This window comes from Echinops telfairi, unplaced genomic scaffold (genome assembly GCF_000313985.2).
Source record: "Echinops telfairi isolate 266 unplaced genomic scaffold, ASM31398v2 ScPeMD7_25;HRSCAF=90, whole genome shotgun sequence".
NCBI classification, from domain to species: domain Eukaryota; kingdom Metazoa; phylum Chordata; class Mammalia; order Afrosoricida; family Tenrecidae; genus Echinops; species Echinops telfairi.
This window is the reverse complement of record NW_022103922.1, coordinates 7,402,720-7,425,090: the sequence shown is the minus strand read 5'-3', so window position 1 is coordinate 7,425,090 and position 22,371 is coordinate 7,402,720. Positions and strand designations below refer to the sequence as shown.

Below are 22,371 nucleotides of genomic sequence, written 5' to 3'. Positions count from 1 at the left end.
GAGCACCTTTAGACTTGAGAATCTTCACAATACATTGAATAAGAGTTATTACAGGATTCCACTCTTTTCCTATAACCTTCAGAAGAAGAAATGCATATTTGATGATTGATGCTTGTATTTTATTTTACTCTAAACATGAGGATGGACGTTTTTACAGAGTTCGGTCTAAGGGATGCATTTTGAATTCTGTTTCAGGGGAAATGGTACCACCGGAGGCAGGCTGTGAAAGAACTGCACAGCACATTGATCCGCCTCTTAAATGAGCTGCTGCCATGGGAACCAAAACTAATGAAGGCCTTTCAAAGAAACAGGTAATCTGCACTTAGAACCTGCCTGACTTCGCTTGTGTTTTTTGATGTGTGATTGGTGGAAGATGTCCTGGGGTCCGGCAGTGGTGTTCCTATCATCTCTAATTCAGACATTTTTGACCACCCACTGTGTGCCCAGCGCTTCCCCACCTTGAGAAAGCCGTGTTGGGACTTATATTGTGATGGAGGAAAGACACACTCAGTTGTGAGCTGGGATTGGTGCCGTGGAGAAAATGTAAAGACTGTTTTACATAGGGTGAGGCCGTGTAAGGTTTGGTAGGGTTTGGGGATGGATTCCCTGACGTTCCATCAGGTAGGAGTGGAAGCTCTGTGGATGTCAGATACAGAAGCCCTGAGGTTGGGCAAGTGTTTAACGTTGTGAGGAAATGTAAACAAGGAAGCAGGTGTAGTGAGAGCAAAGGGAGTCAGGAGGAGACAGATAAGAGACTGGAGTCAGAGGGTGGGGGACAAGAAAGCGTATCATGTCAGTCCTTTCCTGAAGCACAGAGACTGAGTGAGCCCCTAAAGTTAGTGCCCTGACATCCTGTTTACCCCATAAACCAAAAATAGTCTCTGGTGCTGTTTGAAAACAAACAGTATGTATTTACCAGTACCAGCATCTACTCATCATCAGAGATACTTGGGAAACTGTTGTCCTGTAATAGTCAAATGTATGGAAAGATGTTTTCATCTCATTGCTTATCCAGAAGCATTGATATTTGCACTAATGGTTCAAAAACTGCTAGCAACTTGGGTAAAACTGCTAGCAACTTGCCACAAATCAAGGTAGTACCTATCCCAGTAGTTAAGTAATGTTAAGCATTTCTAAATTTTCTTGTGCTTTGGCTACTTTACACGCTCATGGAATTAATTCTTTTTTCTTAGTCTTTTGGTGTAGTGGAGACCTGAGCCATATCTGATCTCTGGATTACTTGTTCTTCCAGAGTCTACAGATTTGGCAAAGTTTTCCTTCAAGTCTTAATTACCGTTTTTAAAGGTATTTAAATGATTTTTTTTCCCTTTTGACCATATTTTTGTCAGTTCCTACAGGTAACTGTCTTCTTATCATTAAATGTGTGATCATTTCTCATTGTTTATTGCTTTTTTTCTCCCCCTCAAAAATGACTGACTTTAATATTTTCAAGCCATTGAATTACATGGTGTGTGAATTACTACATATCACTAAAACAGTTTATGTATCATGAAAAAAAAACCCAAAAAACCAAGCAGTAGTTTAGCTTAACTAGTGAAAAACATCTGGGACCAAGTTTAGATAGGAACCTTAGGGGTCGGAGAGTTTATCACTGTGGAGTCGGAACAGCTCAGAAAAGGAGTGGTTCAACTCAGAATATAGGCAACGTCAGTGAATTATCCTTGTAGAAACCATTGGATTGATAAATGCTTTGTTGGCCATATCCTCAGTAACAACAACAATAGACACTCTTTAAAAATCAATATAGATAATTTGAAGTTAATAATTTTACATTTGAATAAATAAATATTTCTAGTGAGACCCTAAGGTTTATACATCATTATTCTCAAAAGTAAATGATGGGTGGGTTTGTTGGTTGGTTGGTTGGTTGATGACTTATCTGTAACATGGTAAAAAATGATCATAGATATTGCACAACTCACTTAATTTTTTTTTAATGGCTTATAAAAAGGAGCCTTGGAGGCATAGTAGATTACCCATTGGGCTGCTAACCACAAGGTCAGCAGTTTGAATCTTCCAGCTGCTTTTCGAGAGAAAGATGAGGCTTTTTACTCCTAGAAAGATTTGCAATCTCAGAAACCCACAGAGCAATCTACTCTGTCCAGCAGAGTTGCTGTGAGTCAGAATTGACTGATGGCAGGGAGTTTGGTTTGAGACTACATAATTTTAATACTGTTCTAAACATTTTCATGTCAATACAGACTTCATAGAAAATATTTCAATATATACCCATTCTTCTAAGTTCCGGAGACCAAGATGATATTTGGAAATCCATATAATGCAAAATGGAAAGTGGCCAGATCAGAACCATCCACGTGGACACATCTTGAACCTCACAGCCTGTGGTCTCACACCTCAGCATCTGTAACGGCAGACATGCAGCATTCGTGCTTAAAATCATTGGAGAAATAGATTTCTTCACTGTTGTCCAAAGCGTAAAATATCAGATAATGAGATGGTCACTAAGTGAGAAGTAGGAATAGAGGTAAAATGTTGAAAGTTAGAATAGTTTCCAAGAGGTTGCTTTTTTTTTAATCGTTTTGTTAGGGGCTCATACAACTATCACAATCCATACATTCATCAATTGTGCCAAGCACATTTGTACATTCATTGCCCTCATCGTTCTCAAAACATTTCTCTCCACTTAAGCCCCCGGCATCAGGTCCTCATTTTTCCCCCTCCCTCCCTTCCCATCCCCCCTCCCTCGTGAGCCCTTGATAATTTATAAATTATTATTTTGTCATATCTTGCCCTGTCTGACATCTCCCTTCACCCACTTTTCTGTTGTCCGTCCCCCAGGGAGGAGGTCACATGTTGATCCTTGTAATCGATTCCCTTTTTCCAACTCACTCTCCCTATACCCTCCCAGTATTGCCACTCACACCACTGGTCCTAAAGGGATCATCCGCCCTGAATTCCCTGTGCCTCCAGTTCCTATCTGTACCAGCGTACATCCTATGGTCTAACCAGACTTGGAAGGTAGAATTCAGATCATGAGAGTGGGGGGTGGGGAGCATTTAGGAACTAGAGGAAAGTTGTATTTTTCATCGTTGCTACATCGCAGCCTGACTGGCTCGTCTCCTCCCCGAGACCCCTCTGCAAGGGGATCTCCAGTGGCCTAGAATGGGTTTTGGGTCTCCACTCTGCACTTCCCCCCTCATTCACTATGGTAAGATTTTTTTGTTCTGATGCTGCCTTATACCTGACACCTTCGACACCTCGTGATCGCACAGGCTGGTATGTTTCTTCCATGTGGGCTTTGTTGCTTCTGAGCTGGATGGCCACTTGTTTACATTCAAGCCTTTAAGACCTAAGACACTATATCATTTGATAGCCGGGCACCATCAGCTTTCTTTGTCACATTTGCTTATGCACCCATTTGTCTTCAGCGATCGTATCATGGAGGTGAGCACACAAAGATATGATTTTTTGTTCTTTGATGACTGATAACTGATCCCTTCGGCACCTCGTGATCACACAGGCTGATGTGTTCTTCCATGTGGGCTTTAACCAAGAGTTTTAATACATGTGTATTGTTTGTTTTATTGGGTGCTTTATTTCAGGAGCCGCTTAAAGAAAGACTACGATGATTTCAGAAGACAGCCTGATCATGATAAATTTACCAGAGAACTGTGGACTAGTGAGGAAGGTGAAGGAGACCCTGGAAAAGATTCTCCAGTAGAAATCACCAAGTCTGCGGACTCGACAGACCCTCTTGATCTCTTGGAGAAAGAACATCTTGACTTAGGTAGGGATTACAGCATTGTTAGTCAATATCGAAAGAACAGAGAGAAGTTTTAGCTTGTGTCGTGGAGGTGAAGGATCATCTAGTCAATGAAGCGTATGGCTGGGGATATACGGTACGGTGTGTCTCCTGCGTCGTCATTGTGTTTTCTAGTTGTTTCTGACAGGAGACATATCACTGCTCCTCTAGACCTCACATCCTGGAAGCCTCCTTTCGCTTCTTCATGTTATTCTTGTCTGGAACCTATTTCTACCATTTGCTTTAAAGGAAACTTGACAAGTCCCTAATGCTGTGAATTTTGAGGGACTGTGTTGTTCTGCTTTTTAATAAGGAATGTCTGAGATCGATGGCCTACCAAGGCCAGAGTAAGCAGATTATTAGGGTAATAAGGATTTGTTTGTACTTCATTTCAAATCATCAGCCTGTATTATTTTATAAACCCAGGTAACCTTCTTTAGTTGTAAGAGGTTAATGTTAAAGTTTGTGTTTAGAAATGTTTGAAGGGGCTTTAAAAAGTCTGTGGCGCTTTTTCCATGATCTTTTACTTACCATTTTCCCATGAACTTTCGGAAGTGCCCTCATCCTACTGGACTCCACATCTTTGATGAATTGACCACCAAAAGCTTCTCACCAACCCTGTTTGACCAGATGGGAACATACATTTTTACCCATTAGGGTAATTGTAAAAAGAAGACGACGCTGTGCCTTTTTTGTTTCATAAGAGTGTGATGGAGACGCTCTCTCCATGTGTGGTTTTCTCCCTGGCGGGGAAAGCTCGAGTCCTTCCTAGGGAGCCATTCTGAGCCCTGATTGCTGCCTTGAGCTCTTTAAAAGACTTTGAAGGTTTTCTTTTGTACTTACACTGACCACAGAGTTAGCAGAATTGGACCAAAAAATGATTTCTCATTACTAATAGATTGGTCATGAGATCAGAACTACCAGGGCAAAGGTCACCTTGTTTGTGTCTCTGTGTTGCTGAGAGATGACCCTAGCCGAGGGTGGATTTCTTAATCACTAGCTCAAAGATTGACCTTGTTGTTTTATGATTGATTGGTCTTACTGTTGCCATCGTACTTGATGTTGTGTATAACCAGAAAGTATGTTTTTATAATTTGCAGATGATACGAAATTGTCTGAAGTCAGTTTTCCTATGGGTAGAAGCAAGCTCTTGAAAAAGGAGTTGCCTTCAAAAGATATACTGAAGACACTGCCGAAAACCCTGAAACGCCCGTCCAAACAAGGGGCTTATCTGGATGATGGCGCAAAAGAGCTTTCCCCGAGGAAGAGAGCCAAGTTAAGCACAAATGAGACTGCCGTTGTGAGTTCAGGAGGTGAGGTTCAGGCTGAGTGTGTAAATGACTCGAAGCCACCAGAGCCATCCCTGCCCGAGTCACTTGCCTCAGTGGACCCAATAGCAGTGTCTACTCTCCAAAAAGGGACCAAACCGATTCAGGCCTTGCTTGCAAAGAATATTGGGAACAAAGTGACCTTAACAAACCAGCTGCCTCCTTCCATGGGGAGAAGTGCTCCCGCTGTGGAAAAGCCTGTGCTCTCTCCTCCTGAAGCCAGCCCCATGAAGTCAGCATTAACCTGCCAGGCCAGTCCAAAAGGCCCTTTACAGATGGTCTACAAGATGCCCTGTGGCCAGTGGCTGCCCGTAGATCTCCACAACAGCTCAGTCAAGATTCAGGTGCAGCCTGTGGTGGATCCCAAGACGGGAGAAAAAGTCATGCAGCAGGTTCTCATCCTGCCCAAGAATTTTGTGATTCAGCACAAGGAAGGAAAAGCAGCTGCAAAAGAAATGCCCCCACTTCCGCTGAAGGACACAGAGCCGCTTTGTGTGTCGCCTCTGCCACAGGTGGCAAACGCAAACCCTACTCTGGCGCCCATTCTTGTCAGCTCCCCAGGCCCTGTGCCTCCCCAGCTACCTAGTGCCATCTTCAACAAGACGGTGGCTCCTTTGTCACACGTGAGCAGTGCTAGACCTCAGCCTTTGCCACCCATCACCTCCGTAAGTACCTTAGCAGTGCCACCAAGTAAGCCCAGCCAGAGTGAGGCTGGAAAACCCAGGAATGCTGTTCCCGCAGCCACCGCCTCCCAGCCTGTTGCCTCACCCACCGTTTCCTCAGTTGCTCAGCCCTCACTATCAGCACTGACACAAAGTAGGTCTACAAGTCCTGGAAGTTCCCTCAACTGTTTTGCACAACCAGCTGCCGATTCCTCTGAAGCCAAGCAAGAACTGAAGACTGTGTGTATCCGAGATTCACAATCCATTCTTGTGAGGACTCGAGGTGGGAACACTGGTGTCGTCAAAGTCCAGAACAACCCAGATCAGAACTCGCCCAACAGGCTCTCTTCGGGGTCTGTCTTCACTTTTGCTCCTCAGCTTCAGGCATTTCTAGTGCCAAAATCAGTGACTTCATCCTCCTGTACATTTTCACCAGTAGCCGGAACAACTGCGCCTGCAACTTCCAGCCTCCCACCCTTTGGCCAAACAGCAACTTCTGCTTCCATTCCAACTGGCTTTAATCCATCTGTGGGGAAAAATCTCAAACTTTCATTAGGCCAGCCTCCTGCCAGTGGTAATTTGGGTCACTTGATAGATAAAATGTCATCCATATCCTCTTCTCCTTTGAAGCCCTCTGTGTCTTCTAGCCCTCTACCACTACCACCAAACAGCTGCGTTAGCGTAATTAGCATAGCAACAGGAAATTGTGGACAAACCAACAGAAGTGTTATTCATACTCCTAATAAGCCTCACCAGGTAGCTCTTACCCCCAAAAGTGACCCTGGTACACTCTCTGAAGCATCAGCTGCCATAAATGGCGACGTGGGCATCGGGGCTCCAGCTCCAAAGCTTATGCTGATGTCCACTCCCTCCGGTCTTTCTCCAAGCAACGGAGGTGCAATCCCTGTGCCACCTGCCCTGACATCCCCAGGTGTTTCTACCCAGAAGCTAGTGTTTATCAACCCTCCAGTTCCCGGTGGCACCCCCACCCCAACTCTTGTTGCAGAATCACTCAAACAGACTCTTCTTCCTCCCTTGACTAACACGTATGTTAAGACCCCTGAGCAACCTCAGATTGTGCTCATTCCCTCGACATTGGGCACCCCCATCAAAATAAGTCCATCACCAACTGTGTCTCAGATCAAAGATGTGAAGATTGGACTGAACATAGGTCAAGCGATTGTAAATACGCAGGGCAGTGTGCCCGCCATACCATCACTTAGCGTATTGCAGAATGTCGCCCCCAAAGGAGAAGACAAAAGCAGCAAGGGCTCTGCGTTGCCCTTGTCAACAAGCGGTGATTCTGTTCCAGGAAGCTCCACTCTTGTGAACCAGAAACTCACTCCTGTCCATGAGTCCATGGGGTCTGCAGCGAGAGCAGTCAGTGTGTTTTCAGCCACGGGACCAAATGTACCTCTGGGTTCTCTCTCAGTGACCTCAACCAGTGCATCTGTTGGGACACTGCCTCCAGTTTTGGTCAGTGGCAATGATACCTCTTCAAGAATGATGCCTCTCCTGTCCAATAGACTTTGTACGTCGAATCTCGGCAGCACTGTGGCTATCTCAACTGTGAAAACAGGGCATCTTGCATCTTCAGTTCTGATTTCAACTACACAACCAACAGTGTCTCCTCAGTGTTTACCGTCCGCTCTGCAGATCCCAGTCACGGTTGCCTTGCCCACGCCTGTGAGCACCTCTCCGGCCCTGCTCGGCGCTGCTCCTCAGCTGGCAGCACCTCCAGGAGCCACCCAGGCAGGAGCTCTCTCTAAGAGGCAACCCTGGACTTCAGTCCACTTTCAGTGTCCAGGGATTCCAACAACAGTGCCAACACATGGCCACACAAACAAACCTCACACCGAGCTGCCATCCCTTTCACCCAGCCCAGCTAAACTCATTAATATCTCCAACCTGACCGCTCTGCCAAGCCAGCAGATGTCTCCCACTTCAACTCATACCTACAGTTCTGCTGTTGGGGGCTCTGCCATTCCCACCCCCATAGCACCATCCAATCCCAGCAGTCTGCCAGGGGCCCAGTTCAGCGAACCTTGTATTCAGCAAAAAATTGTCATTAACACCAGTACTCCTTTGGCACCTGGGACTCAGATCATGATTAATGGAACCCGGTTTATCGTTCCACCCCAAGGTCTAGGCGCTGGCAGCCATGTGTTGCTTATATCTGCTAACTCAAAATATGGACTTCCCTTAATTCTCAACAGTGGCCAAGGCATTCCGCCTCCACCGGTAGACAACCCTGCCCAGAAGATCACACTAGCATCCAACCACGCTCCAGGTGGCCACCCGACAAAGCATGCTCTGAAAAGCTCTACAAAAATCGTCAACTCTCTTGGGAATGCAAGTTCTCTCCCCACGGTCCACGCAACACCACAGGTGGTGAGCACCACCGCCAAAGCATCTGTCCCACCTCCAGCACAAACAGCGCCCCTGACTTCAGTGATTAAGTCTCCTCCGGCAACTCTTCTGGCGAAAACATCTCTGGTCTCTGCGATTTGCTCCAGTAACCCTCCACTGCCGAGTAGCACTTCAGTGTTTCATCTAGACACATCGGTCAAGAAGTTGCTTGTCAGCCCAGAAGGAGCTATCTTGAATACCATAAATACTCCAGCCTCTAAGGTGTCCCCACTGTCCCCGCCTCTCCCCCACATGGTTGTATCTGCCAGTCGAAGCCCAGCCTCTGTCTTCCCCACGTTTCAGTCGACTGGCTTGGAGAAGCCCGACACAGCTGCATCTTGAATTTAGACAAAACGAGCCAGTTTTTAACTAATGGGGCATTGTTTTGACTCCCAGAAGAATTTTAACTGTTTATTATACTGTTGGAAACATATTCTACATAGTTGTGGGGTTTTTATCCTTCTTTTTTTTTTTTTTTTTTAAGGTATCTCTTATTCGCTTGCTTGGGGAGGGGGATCTGTTCCGTTTCCCTGGGTGGATGAGTTTGTTTGCAGAAGTGGGTTACTAGACAGTCAGGGGTGGGCTGTCAGTTGAACATGCAGTGAGCAAAGTCTCATTTGACTCTAGTAAGTGCACCTTTTTACAGACTCGCATCTACCTATTTCTTCTTGAATTTGGACGATTACCGCAAATCTACTCTCTGGTGTTGTGTGTCATTAGTGAAATCTTATTTTTGTTTCTGTAAAAATATACATATATATATATATATTTATGCATTTGTGAAAATGCAGTCCATGGTGTAAAATTGTACATACCCCTAAATCCCTAACAACCTGTACTGAACTATATGTACAAAGAACTATCCTGTCTTATTTATGTTTTGTTTACATAATGTATAGTTTTTTAAGTATTTTAGTAATTTTGGACCAGTGAACTGTTAGCCACCATGCAGAAGAATCTGCATGTAATAAACTGAGTTGCTGTATGCCTTTGTTTGAATGCGGTTTTTAAGGTGCATGCTTTGCCTGTGGATAGAATGCATGGGATAAAGATGGGCCCTTTACGGAGAAAACTGAGGCTGGGAAATTTGGATTAGGAAGCGCGAGCACTCGTACAGGGCGTTAGAAATTTCAGACTTGCCTTTCCTCGCAGAACTTGCTTCTCTGCTGGGGTTGAGAGGCATGTTCCAGGTCACCCAGCCAGTCGCTGTCAGAGCCGGGACTCAACCTGTTTCAGTCTTGAATGGTTTTCCCATCCTTTTCCCTAGTTCCACCTCAAGTTGTTTGAGAATCCACTGTAGACTTAGTTTATCATTGCAGTCTTGACATTTCAGCCACCACCAGATTTTGGCCAAATTATGTGATCTTTCTTTAGGTACTGATGCATCAGTTTTCTGTTTTCTATACCCCCAGTTTTTTGTTTTAAAAACTAGTTTTGGATCCTCAAGGAGTTGCAAAGGTAAGGCAGAAGTCCTGTGTGCTCCTGACTCCATTTCCCGGGATCATTTAATAGACATTGGTTCACAGTGACTGTCCAAAATGCTTAAAACATTATTTCTTAGTTCAGAATTAAAAGTGACTGTAGAGAGATCTTCCATTGAGCATGAACTATCCCCCCCCCTTTTTTTTTCTTATTACAGAGGACTTGTTTCAATTCCATGACAAAGCTACATTTAAGGTTCAGCTGATTCTCAGGGTTTGACTTCTATTTCAGATTCTGCCTAGTTTGGGATGAAAAATAGCATCTGTATTTATTGACTCTTGATCCTCTCCTTTTCTTTGAGTTTGTTTGTCCCAGGCCCTTCCACCTGTGTGCGTGAGCACCGCTGGGTGGGACTGGTCACCTGATAGGTAAGGAAGAAGGGCCTGGACCCTTAGAAACCACGGCGCAGTGTGTGATCCAGGGAGCAGGGAGCAGTGAGCGACTGCCTAGAAAGCTGCCAAAGGCTCCCAAGCCCTGTATTGATACCCCAAGCACCTTTGTCACTCCCCCTACACCCACCCCCACTCCCACCACCACCACCATCAGATTAGAGTGAGCTTGGCTTTCACAGATAGGAGTCGATGTACGAGTCTGTTGTCCATGGGTGACCTTTGTCTCAGGAAACCTCAGCCACATCCAGATGGACAGAATTACTGTGGCCCAACTCAATCCCAGGGCTCTACACTAACCAACCTTCAAATCTCCTCTGCAGAGCTCATCCTTGTGTGGCCTGGAAAGCTCTGTGATCTGGTCAGATCTGAAGTCACTGTTCCCTGGGCCTCTGGGCCCAGCTTCTAGCCCCTGGAAAGTTCAAGACACCTCATGGCCTCTCCAGACATTTCTGAGCTGTCACGTTCCATCACAGGTTCTCATGTCGTGCTGTAAAACGTTCCCAGCCCAGCCAGAGCCACACTGCTGCACCCACTCAGGTGGAGACCCAGCCAAGGGGCCTCCACAGTGCCCTCGGCAACTGTATTAAAAGTTGCCATTCCTTATTACTGGAACCCTGATAGCACGCGAAGTTACTGGTTGCTAACTGAAAGGTCAGCAGTTCAAGCCCACCATCAGCTGCTCTGTGAGAGAAAGCTGGCAGCTCCTGTAAAGACTTACAGCCTTGGAAACTCTCAGAGTAGTTCTCTGTCCTGTAGGGTGACTGTGAGTCAGAACCAAGTCCGCAGCTGTGAGTTTGGTTGGTTTGTTTTTTTGTCTACATCATCACCGTCCTAGCAAGACACACTAGACTTGCAATATGTATTTGTGGGTAAGTCCATGAGCAATCTAGGTCATGTCTTTGAGCATTTAAGGTCTAGATTCCCTTTTTTTTTTTTTTTTGACAGCACTCCAGTTTTTTAACTAGAAAATTGATAGAAATCACAAAGCCCAAGTGCCTTTCCTTTGCCGCCAGGTCAGGGTGCGTTTCTGGGAGCTTGGCCAACAGTCGAGTTACGGAGTTGTGTGCTCAGCACAGCAGTGGGGTTAGGAGCTTTGGGATGCCTCTGTAGGATGGCAAGAGTCCACATTCACTGTCGAGTTAGTCTTGTCGCTGGCTGGGTCCAGCATCATTTTAGATGTTAGAACATGCCTCCCCAGTTTAAACCTCCCTGCCGGTTAGCTCTGCATTATAATAAAAATGTATGCATGTCTTTATTTTACGATAGCAAGAAAACAATAGACTAAAAAGCTTGACAAGGTGGCTCCCTCCCCAAACCTCAGAGTATTGGTACGCTTGGTTAACTGAGACACTGTGCTATGCTGAAAGAGCACTGGCTCTAAGCAGGTACACTCCCTCTTGCCGTGGCAGTGACCGCGACTGTAGGACAGAGTAGAGCTGCCCCGGTGGGCTTCCAAAACTCACTCTATAGGGGTAGAAAGCCTTATCTTTTTCCTGCAGAACCTGCTGGGTTCAAATGACTGGTTAGCAGCCCAGTCCATAACCCATGATGCTAGCAGGGTTTCCAGCAGGTACACAGACCAAATGAAACATTGGCTTAGTCCAGCAGACTACAAATTTAGAGATCCAGGAGAGAGGGTTTAGAAATCTTCACTATTAAAACTTGAGGAGAGGACAAGTTGTGAAAACGAGCTCAGGGTTTTGCTGGAGGCAATCGGTTCAAAACCTCACAGCCACTGAGATGAGTCAGAGTCCATGGCCGATCAGACAGAACTTCCCTCTGGTTTCTCTAAGACTGGATCTGGATTGGAGCAGACAGCCTCATCTTTCCCGAGCAGCAGCACGTGGTTTCCACCTGGTGGTTAGCGGTCCAGGTGGCAATCAGACTTGTCTTCAGTCATTCTAGAAGGGTGGTTCTCAACCTTCCTAATGTGCGACCCTTTCATACAGTTCCTCGTGGTGACCCCCAACCATACAATTATTTTCGTTGCTACTTCATCACTGTCATTTTGCTACTGTGATGAATCGGGCAACCCTGTGAAAGGGTCGTTCAACCTCCAAAAGGGTTGTGACCCACAAGTTGAGAACTGCTGTTTCTAGAAGTTGCCTGAGCCTGAAGCTTCATGGATGGCTAGCATGCTGTCATCTGCCCCGTAATTCTTACTTGTTCCCCCAGCCAGCATCATTTATGAGCAGCACTGGGTGCAGCAGGGAAGCTGGAGTTGTAGCACAGGGCAAGGTTCTTCAAGCTACCTCAGAGGCCCGGTCCAGGAAGACTGCCATCAGCGGAGTGGAAGTCATAAGGAGCCGTGGTATTGCTGGTGGTATGTTCATCAACATTTTTTAAAATTTATTTTTGAATGTTATTGGGGGCCCTTAAAGCCCTTTAAGAATTCATACATCAATTATATCAAGGACATTTGTACATATATTGCTAAACATTTTCTTTCTACTTGAACCCTTAATATCAGCTCCTCTTCTGTTACCTTCCCACCCTCGTGCACCCTTGATAATTTATAAATTATTTTCATGTTACACTATCTGCTGTCTCCACGTTTCTCTTGTTCATCCCTCTGGTGGGCGATGGGGGCGGGGCGGGGTGGGGGCGCAGCGGTGGTGGTTGTACGTTAATCATTGCGATTGGTTACTTTTCTCCCCCTTTCCCCTCCGCCTTCCCCCCACCCTCATGCTATCGCTACTCTCAGTATTGGTCCTGAGGGGTTATCTGTTCTAGATTCTGTGTGTTGAGAGCTCTTTTCTGTAGCAGTGTCCGTGCTCCAGTCTGGCCAGATTTGTAAGATAGAACTGGGGTCATGATAGTTGGGGGACGGAAGCATTAAAGCATTAGAGGAATGTTGGGTGTTTCTTCCGCGCTATACTGCACCCTGGCTGGCTCATCCCTTGCTTGTGACCCTTCTCCTATTGTCATTCTTAATATGAATTCCTTCCACACGTGTCCTTGGCCATACTGTCAACATCGGAAGGTGTGATCCCTGTGCTTGATACAAACAAGCGTCTGGGTTAAAGAACTGCCCGAGGATCCAGCAGGTGGTGTTGGAGAAGTCTCCCGGGAGGTGGTGGCTGTGCTGAGTGGCAGGCACGTGTGCTCAGTGAAAGCAAGCAAAGCTAGGAAGTGACAGAACCACGTGACTGTGAAGAAATGACCTCCGGGAAGGATTAGGGAACTCAGAGGGCCTAGGGACTAGGAAGCGTGGAGGCTCCTGGGGAGTTACTGGAGTAAATGTAAAACTCCGAAAACGAACTCAATCCCCTCTCTCTAGTAGCGACCCTGAGGACCAGCTAGAACTGCCCCTGTGGGAGTCCAAGACTGGGAGTAGAAAGCCTGGAAGCAGAATCTTTGATGTGAAATTGTTCACCACAGATCAGTAAATAAGCACAAGTACACCCATGCTTAGTTCATTGGTTGGGCAGTCCAACCTTGGGTTTGGAGTTTCAGGTGTTTAAGGCCTTTTTCACCTGACTGAAGACAGAAGCGCCCTGGTGGGGTAGTGGTTACATGATGGGCTGCTGACCGCAATGTTTGAAGCCAGTGTGGGAAGCTCGCAGGGGCAGTTCCACCCTGTCTTACAGGGTCGCTGTGAGTCGGCCTCGACTCCACGGCAGTGAGTTTGGTTTGCGTTATGGAAAGACAGGCAGCCCATCAGGATGTGGCTAGTGGTGGCATACTGAGTTATGGGTTGCACTCATAACCCAGCCTCTCCTCAGGAGAAAGATGAGACTTTCTACTCCCGTAATGGGTTAAAGTCTTGGAAACCCTCGGGGCAGTTCTCCCTGTTCTGTAAGGGTCCCTGTGAGTCAGCATGCACGCGGTGGCACTGAGCCAGGTCCAGGTCGTTCCTGACCACTGAAGAAATGGTAACAATAGACAAGGGGCGCGGTGCTGTGCTCGGCAGGCAGTTTCCCTCGGGGTGTGGAGAAAACGAACTGCTCGGGGACAGGATGGGGTGGGAGTGGCCAGTGCTCTCCCCACTTGGAGAACAGATCACAATTTGAGGGGCCGCGACAATAGGAGTCATAGGATCACTCATGTCCCTGTTCATTCACTTGGCTGCCCAGTTCCTCTGTCAGGAAATCACTAGCCCGCCCACCCCTGCCCAGAACACCACCACCACTAGCACTGTAGGCCCCTTAGCCACACCCCACCCAGCATCCTGCTATGCCGGAGGGACACAGACTGACTGCACCAGAGCAAAACATTGCCTGGGCCCGTGCCATCCTCACCACCGTCCTTACCTGTGAGCCCATTGTTGCAGCCCCTGTGACCGAGGCCAGAGAAAAGGATTGTTTGTTTGAGTGAGTGAGACTTTTCTTTGGACCAGATTAAGATTAGAGGTGTTTAAACAGGTATCAAGAAGATCTAGGAGGGGGGGAAAAACAAACCAACCAATGTCAAGTATTACTCCCTAAACCAATCAAAGGTAGTGCTTACAAAAGTTCAGTTGGAGATGTGTGTGTAGGGTCGGGGTGGAGGTGGGGTCTATTGTTTTGAAACCCCATATTTAGTGAGTTTAATGTTGTTACTTTCACAGACTTCTTAAAATAGCTCCTGCGCAAATGATCTTTCTTTTAAGTCTCTCCTCCCGGTCATTGTCATTGGCAGTGGGGGTGCTGCCGAGTGGATCTGACTCATGGCCCCTTGTGTACAGGGTAGAACTGCCCCTTAAAGGTTTGTAACGCTTTGCCTTTCCTTGAAGTCCACCCCTAAGAAAGCAGCACCACCGTTTGTTAGCAATTACTGCGGACACAAAAGAGTACCGTGTGTCACTCGGTTTATTGGCAAAGCCTTTCCTATTGTAATATTTCCCTTGCCTGATGAGTGCTGCTGGGACCCCTCCTACGCCATGGGCGTGATCTCAGTCAGCAGAGAAGCCGTGCGCTGCCCCCGCAGCACCCTGAATCGTGTGGATTGAGCCCGAGCAGACTGGCAGATGAGGGAAGAGAGCCCTTCGGGCAGCAGGCCCTCAGGGTGCATAAGGCGGCGGCGGTGACCGATCCACGGAGTGTTTCTCATAGGCCGGTGGAGCATTGGGGACCTGCGAGAACGAGAAAGAGCAGGACTGGTCACAGGTGCAGACACGACCTGGAAGCCGGGGTTGGAGGGGGGGGGCAGTATTTCAAAGCCATTCATCTCCCAAGTACGCTTCTGCTACAGATGGAAACTTAGAAGTGTTCAACCCAGTGGGGGGTTTTGGTGTTTGCCGTTACATGGATTCAGACCCTTGGTGACCTCCTGTGTGCTGAATACTACTGTCCCCTGGGCCTTTCAAAACAGTGAAGCACATCGCCAGGCCTTTCTTCCAAGGTACTTCTGGATGGTGTGTTTGAACTACTGAACTGACGTTTTGGCTAGTAGTTGAGCACTAAACTGTGCCAACCAGGGACACCTGCTTAACGTCATAGTTCAGGAGCATGTATGTTGAAACATTCCTGCAGGAAGGATAGAGGCAAACAGGGCCACAGAGTTTCCCAGAACCTCAAAAAAGCAGTCATGGGGGCTTGTTTTGTCAGTAGGCGTGCAAGCCCTAATAATGGTCCACTTACCATTTGGGGGCACTGATCTGTGTGGTCTCTTTACATATACATAGACATTTAGCTGTAGATCCTTGTGGTGTTGTATTGCCCACCAGAGGGCTTCAAACCGCTCATGGGACTGGAATTGGAAGGTAAGACTTTCCCGCAAACTGAAGCGCCCCCGTTGTGTCATGCTTTCTGTGCAAAGTTCACAGTACCTTCAGAAGGTGTTTTCCCTGAGTCTAGGTAACAGCCCAGGAAGCTGAGGCACAGAGGGTTCAAATCTCTGGCCCAAGGCCACACAGCGACCGAGCGGTATAGCGGAATTCAAGATAGGAACGCAAGAGTCAGTGTACTTAACCATCAACCCCGTCCACATGTCCACAGGGGCTTCCCGAGGTCAGTGGGGGAAATGTAATGAAAAGAGGACATGTGTCCGCCCACGAACTTCCGGGAGCCCCTCCTGGCACAGGTGCCACGCCAGCACATTCCCCGGAGCCACATGATGCACGAATGAACACGCAGAGTTATTTTTAATGATGTGCTTTCTTTAACAGTCAGACTATCACCGCAGCATTTCGTCAGTATTTCCACACTCACCAATGACCACTAGTGAGTGATTTATATCTTGGTATCCTGTCCTTGAAATTGGGTCTGTGTGACAAAAACCAGGAAACCAGCCTGCGGCTGTCACAGGGATACAGACACGGACCCCGTGCTGAGTAGAGCACACTGCCTTTCTTGGCACGAATCCGGGGAGAAGAGGAAGCTCTGCTCCGATAAAGGTCTCCAGCCTTGGAACCTCGAGGGTCGCTATGCATCAGAAGTGAGCTGACGGCAATGGGTCGGTTCATGTCTTTGTTCTTTCATCCTTATGGGTGTGGAATGCCAGGCCTTTCTTCCTTGGTACCGCTAGGCTAGGTGAGGGGAAGCCCTTGTGGCATGCAATTCAAAACCATCAGCTGCTCCCGGAGAAAGACAAGGCTTTCTACTCCTGTAAAGAGTTACCATCTCAGAAACCCGTAGGGGCAGTTCTACCCTTCCTATAGGGTCTCTGAGTCAGAACCCACTATGGCAGTGACAAGGCAGTCAGGGTAGGCTAGTTGTCAACTGAAAGCCGTTGGCACCACCCAGTGGCCATGTCACTCACTTCACAGCTACCTTGTCACTTCTGACACAGCGACCCTGTAGGGTAGAACTGCCCCTGTGGGTTTGCAGTGCAGTAACTCTTCTTTTTTTCAATCTTTCCAACAGTTGTATTGGCACACAATTTATGTATCATGCAATTGAAAAGTTCAATCATTCAATCATATCAAGGGGAATTGTACAATCAGCAGCATATCAATCCCAATAATTTTATTGGGATCTCTTACAGATATTATAACGATCCATAATTAAACATGAATGCGATCCTTATGAACACATGTTGTATAATTTTTTTCTCCCAATAAAAAAACTAGTCCAAAAAGGTCTCTAGATGCTAAAAAGATGTATCATTTCTATATCACGGTCAAAGGAATTTAGTACAACTGATCAATCTTGTTTTTAACTATTTGCCTTAGTTAGAGATAGGCATCTCACTAAAAACTGGTATCGAACAGAACAGAATGACACTTGTAGGATGTGATATCGTCGTGACAGCACGGAGGTGGAGTGTTCCAGACATGTTTTAAACCTGAGTAGGGTGACATGTCCGTAGAGCCTGGTCCAATACCATGGAAATGGAGAGCAGCGGCTGGAGTGTTCATCGCTCCCTCAGTGTGCGGAGATTAAAAGGGCAACCATTCTTCTCGTAGGCACATCCTTTTCATATTGAAATCTGATGGCAATTCATTTCTGGCATTTTCCTGTGTGAACAGAATGCTCTAGGGTAGAGGCCCCTGGCTATGCAGCACACTGCACTGTAGGGACCCTTCCGTTCACCACTTCTGGCCTACTTCGGAAATACACCCCGCAGTCCAGTTTTGTTTCTATCCAGGACACTGGGAGCCAAGGAGCAAACATAAGCTCCGGTACAAAGAAGCAGCAAGGTTACAACCGTGTCCTTGGAATTGACTGGTGGTTGGGGGACGAGGAAGTCGACTTCTGGAGTGTTCTGTGTCTGATCTAGGTGGTGTGGCCATTCAAGTGCATACATAGTTGGAACTTCTTCCATTTGTGCACTTAAGATTAATGTACTTTGTTGACTGCGTGTATGCAATAACTCAAAAGAAATTCTAAGTAGTAATAATTTAAGAAATGTCTGTTATAATTTACCCTGCACATAAAAATTTTAATGTCTTAAAATTTTAATGTGCATCAGGAATAAGTAATTTAAAATCAAAATATGTTGAAATAGTTTTCTTCTAGTCAAAAATCTTAATGTAAAATAAAAGTTTGGGTTCTAAAGACTGCTACCTCTTTATTCCCTGCAATCTTAAGAAACCTGGGTGCTTGTGAATTTATGTAAAATATTTCATCTCAGTATTGTAAAGAGGGGATGTAATTTCCCTCTCTAATTCCTGGGATTAACAAATGGATTAAACGAGATGACCAGTGCACAGTCAACAGACTCTGAATACTGAAAATGGCAGGCAGAGTGAGCCTGGGAAGCCACATCACCCGTCCAGGCCGTGAGCGGCCTCGTCCTTCTCCTGAAGAGTGGCGGGTGGTTTCGAACTGCTGAGCTCTCAGTAAGCAGCCCAAGAGGTCACCACTGGGAAGCCTGTGGGCTCTCCCGTGGACCCTGGACAACGAGTCAAAGGGAATCGGCCTGCCCCTCGTTGGTTTGTTTCCGATGGAACTGTGTGTATTCACCTGAGCCCAAAGTGGCCAGACACACGATACACACACACACCCCGGCCCCCGGAGGGCTCCCCACCTACCGCTGGTCCGAAGCTGTGCTCCTGAGAAGGCAGTTTGCTATCCGGTGGAGCAACTTCCCCAGGCTGGTGCCCTCCTGTGGGTGCACCCTTGGCACCAGCAAGAAGGCTTTTGTCCTGGAATGGGAAGTCAACAAGGGTCACCGGGTGAAAAGCCACACGAACCCATTCAAGAATAAGGTGATCAGATTTAAAGTGGGACACCATTGACGGGGGTGGGGGGGTCTTCTTGATTAAAAATTTGGTCTAGATGGACCAAATAGACCATTCCCTAGCTTGTCATGGATTCTTTCCAAACATCGGGACTTTTTTAAAACGCCAAAAATCAGGACGTCTGGTCACCTTATTCAAGAAGGAAGTGTCTCATCTGGGTTCTGCAGCTTGCAAGCTGTGTGTTCCCGGGCTAGTCCCTCACCTCTGGGAGCTGCAGGCCGGAAGATAACGCCACCTGCCTCTCGGCTTCACTGAAGACAAGTACCTGCGGGGCGTGGCCCCCACTTGAGAGCCCACGGAGAGTGGTGAAGGAGGGACGAGAAGAGAGGGAATCGGACAGTGACCCTCTGAGAGTGACCAGGAGATCGCACCGTGGAGGGGGTCCGGCTCTGAGCTCAGGGACAGAGGCAGCAGGGACACGCTGCCTGTCTTGTCTCGCCACAGTGACAGCAGCCAGTGCGAGGCTGCTGATCGGGACGCCATGGGCCTCCAGCGCGGGCAAGGGGCAAACATAAGCCCAGGTAAATTGAAGCAGACTGTTGGCGTGCCCCAGAAGAAAGGCGGGTGCTCTACTTCCCTAAAGAACAGCTGCTGAACACCCTGGGGAGCACAGGTCTGTTCTCACTCTCGCGGGGCTGCCCGGAGCTGGCTTGGACACTGGGTTTGTAAAGCTCTGTGCCCAGTTATCCAGCGAAGGAGGACTGGCAGTTTGCCTCAGTCTGATGAGGGGTGATGACCCCCATCCCTAGACCTGAATGGCAACCGTTTGTACGAGGCAGAGGCTCACCCACGTCGGAGCGGGTTCCCTGAGGAGGTGGAGCCTCCTGTCCCCAGCTTGGGTTAAGACTGCTGGCCTGGCATGAGGCAGAGAGCAGGCTGTGGTTTGGTTCATAGATTGTAGCTGTTGCTGCCCTGGGCCCGATCACCAAGCCTGCCTCCCAACGCGTCTCCTGATGGCTTGACCCACCAACCTTCCAGAAAGGTCCTGGGACACCTGGTCTCCACAGCACTGGCTCTCAAACATTAGTTTCTGCATCCCAGTTGGATTGGAGGGTAGGGGATGCTTGTGACACACTGGTTTCTGAACAGCTAGACCGGTGGGGGGACTGGTGGTGTAGGGGGTTACCCACTGGGCTGCTAACTGCAAGGTCAGCTGTTCAGACCCACCAGTGGCTCCTGTTGGCCCTTCTCTGCAGAAAGTAACAACATTCCTGAGACTTAGCTGCTGTGACCGTCCCTTTGCTGTCATGCTGTGGGACAGAACCCACAGCTCTCTCTGAGGCCAGCCTGCAGGGTTCCCTTGCCCACCAGATGCCCATGATGGGGGGCTTCTACTTGCAAGGTGTATGGGGGGGATGTGTGTTGGGTACACATGGGCAAGGTGACGAAAGGAAACAGAGATGGGCTTCCCTGCTCACAACTAAGCCGAGGATCCTCCCACCCTGGAGCTCACCCCCAGGCCAACCCCACTTTCCCAGAACCTTTCCTGCTGAGTGAAGGGCTTGCTGGAGGGGGAGGGGGCCTTTCTGGTGTCTTTTGTAAGGAGAGGGAGGGAGGGAAGAGCAGCTCCCCTTTCTCTCCGTTGTTCACTTTGGCTGCTTCCAGGTGCTACCTGGCTTTGAGAGCGAAACGGCCGAGATCTCTCGGTTTTGTAGAGCCCTGGTGGCGTAGTGTCGGGCTGCTAAGCGCAAGGTCAGCAGTTCAAGCCCAACAGCCGCTCTGTGGGAGAAAGAGGAGGCTTTCTGCTCCTCTGAAGAGTCAGTCAGGAGGAGTTCTACCCTGTGCTCTAGGGGCCTGTAGGGTCGCTATGAGTCGGCATCAACTCCATGGTGGCGAGTTGGGTTTGGGTTTGGTTTTGGAGGTGTCATGAGGTCTGCATGGAGAGGAGGAAGTTTGGAGTCCGGTGTGAGTGACCAAAATGTGGACAGGGACATGGAGTGCGCATGTAAGGTTGAAATGGTGCCCCACAGCCCTGGAATTTGTTAAACAAATAAACCTTCCAAGACCGTCCGTACCTGTAGGAGAAGCGGGAGTAGAAAGTCTTATCTTTCTCCCTGTGGGTCACAGGCCAGCGTGTTACCCCAACTCCGCTAAATCCTCCCAGGTAGAAAGGTGCACCAGATCAGGAGCCCGCCCCCCAGCGGGAATGACACCTATGGGGGGAGGTCAGATGCGCAGGCATTCCCTCCCCTGAAGGCAATCAGTTGCCAGACTGCTGTCTCATCCCACAGCAGGGCTGGGCCTGCTCCCTGCCTCTGGGGAGAATGGACCAGGCTCCTATGGGAGGAGTTTGCACCCTACTGATAATGGTTCCTATGGAGACCCAGAGACCACCCCCTAGACCATCCTCTGATTGCTGTGTAACCTATAGTGCAGCTCCTCCCTGTGGCGTATGTCTCTACCTGTAATTAGTGGGCTGGCTTGCCCCCAAAAGATATATAGGTGTGAGTCAGCAACATAGATCTCTCTCTCTGACTCTGAGCTCCTTGCTGCTCACTCCCTGGTCACTCCCCTCTCCCTTGTTCCCTTACCCTCCTTCCCTTCCCCCTCTCTCCACGTGGACCACCAAGCTGGGCTGAGGTGAGCAATGTTGCCATGTAACGTGTCTGACTGTATTATTGTATTATCTCTCATGCTCTCAATGACTTTAATATAATGCTTATATATCTCAACCGTACAGTTGTACTTACTGAATCCGAGTAGTAGCAATAATAGTAGTAGCAGGTGGGGCTGGCACCCCACCTCCCTCAGCGCCAATTTTTTAATTTAATACTACAGACACCCACCTTCAGGATCTTGTATCCGCTGTGTCGACGTCTACAATACCAGCATCCCAGGAGCAGGAGGATCCCCACGATCACCACCAGGATGCCGATCCCCGCAGCCCTGGCCAAGACACAGAGGAGCCCACTTGGCACAGAAACTGGTCCCAGGTGAGGAAGCATAGACAGCCACCTGCTTCCAGGCCAAAAGCGATACTCCCAGCCGCCACACGATGGCGCCCCAGGCCTGCAGCCCCCAACTCCAGGGCCAGACGCCCAGAGCCTCCCACGCAGTTGAGCGCCCAGGTTTCAGGCACAGCAGCTGTAGAAGCAGTGGGCCTCCACACGGACAGTACATTGCCCAGCGCTGGATTTTCTTCTCAATCAGGACTGGTTTGAAAGCCCCTCCTCTCCGTCCACCCCCCAATTACCAACCCCCAACCGCTCTCTCACTGCCATTGAGTCAACGCCTACTGAAAGTGACCCTACAGGACAGAATTGCCCCTGTGGGTTTCAGAGACTGCGACCCCATCTTTCTCCCACAGAGCAGCTGGTGGTTTCGAACTGCTGACCTTGACGATCACTGCCCCAAGGGTAGCCACTCCGGCCACCAATCCACAAACAGGAAGTGGCAATTAACACAGGCTGGTGGTGCTGTCAGGTGAGTGTTGGGCAGCTAACACTCAGAAAAGCGCTACCCCCACCCCCAGCTCCAAGGAGGTTCTGGACTCCTGTGCAGGTGGACAGCCCAGGGCCACTACAAGTCAGAATGGGCTTAGTGGTGATGTTTGGAGCTTTGTGTTGCTTTGTTTGGAACATCGCCCAAAGAGCCCTGACGGCGACATGGTTGGTCTACCAACCACAAGGTCAGCCGTTTGAATCCACCAGCCGCTGCTCAGGAGAAAGGGGAGGCTGTCCGCTCCTGGGACGATTTAGTCTGGGAAGCC

General features: G+C 48.4%; 1 protein-coding gene and 1 long non-coding RNA gene across 2 annotated transcripts in view; one reads left to right on the top strand and one right to left on the bottom strand.

Annotated features, from left to right (window-relative positions):
• Positions 1-9,295, top strand: part of KIAA2026 (KIAA2026 ortholog) — a 70,833-nt gene extending 61,538 nt beyond the window's left edge. The window contains exons 6-8 of the mRNA XM_013005649.2: positions 196-311; positions 3,585-3,769; positions 4,885-9,295. Coding sequence (XP_012861103.1) covers positions 196-311; positions 3,585-3,769; positions 4,885-8,525 — 3,942 coding nt within the window. The 3' untranslated portion in view covers positions 8,526-9,295. The remainder of the gene's footprint in view (positions 1-195; positions 312-3,584; positions 3,770-4,884) is intronic.
• Positions 9,296-14,829: 5,534 nt separating this feature from the next.
• On the bottom strand, positions 14,830-18,552 carry LOC123521568. Its single transcript, XR_006679989.1, has 2 exons — positions 18,453-18,552; positions 14,830-15,110 (listed from the first exon to the last, which is right to left on the bottom strand). It is a non-coding gene; the product is annotated as an uncharacterized LOC123521568 (long non-coding RNA).
• Positions 18,553-22,371: the final 3,819 nt, after the last annotated feature.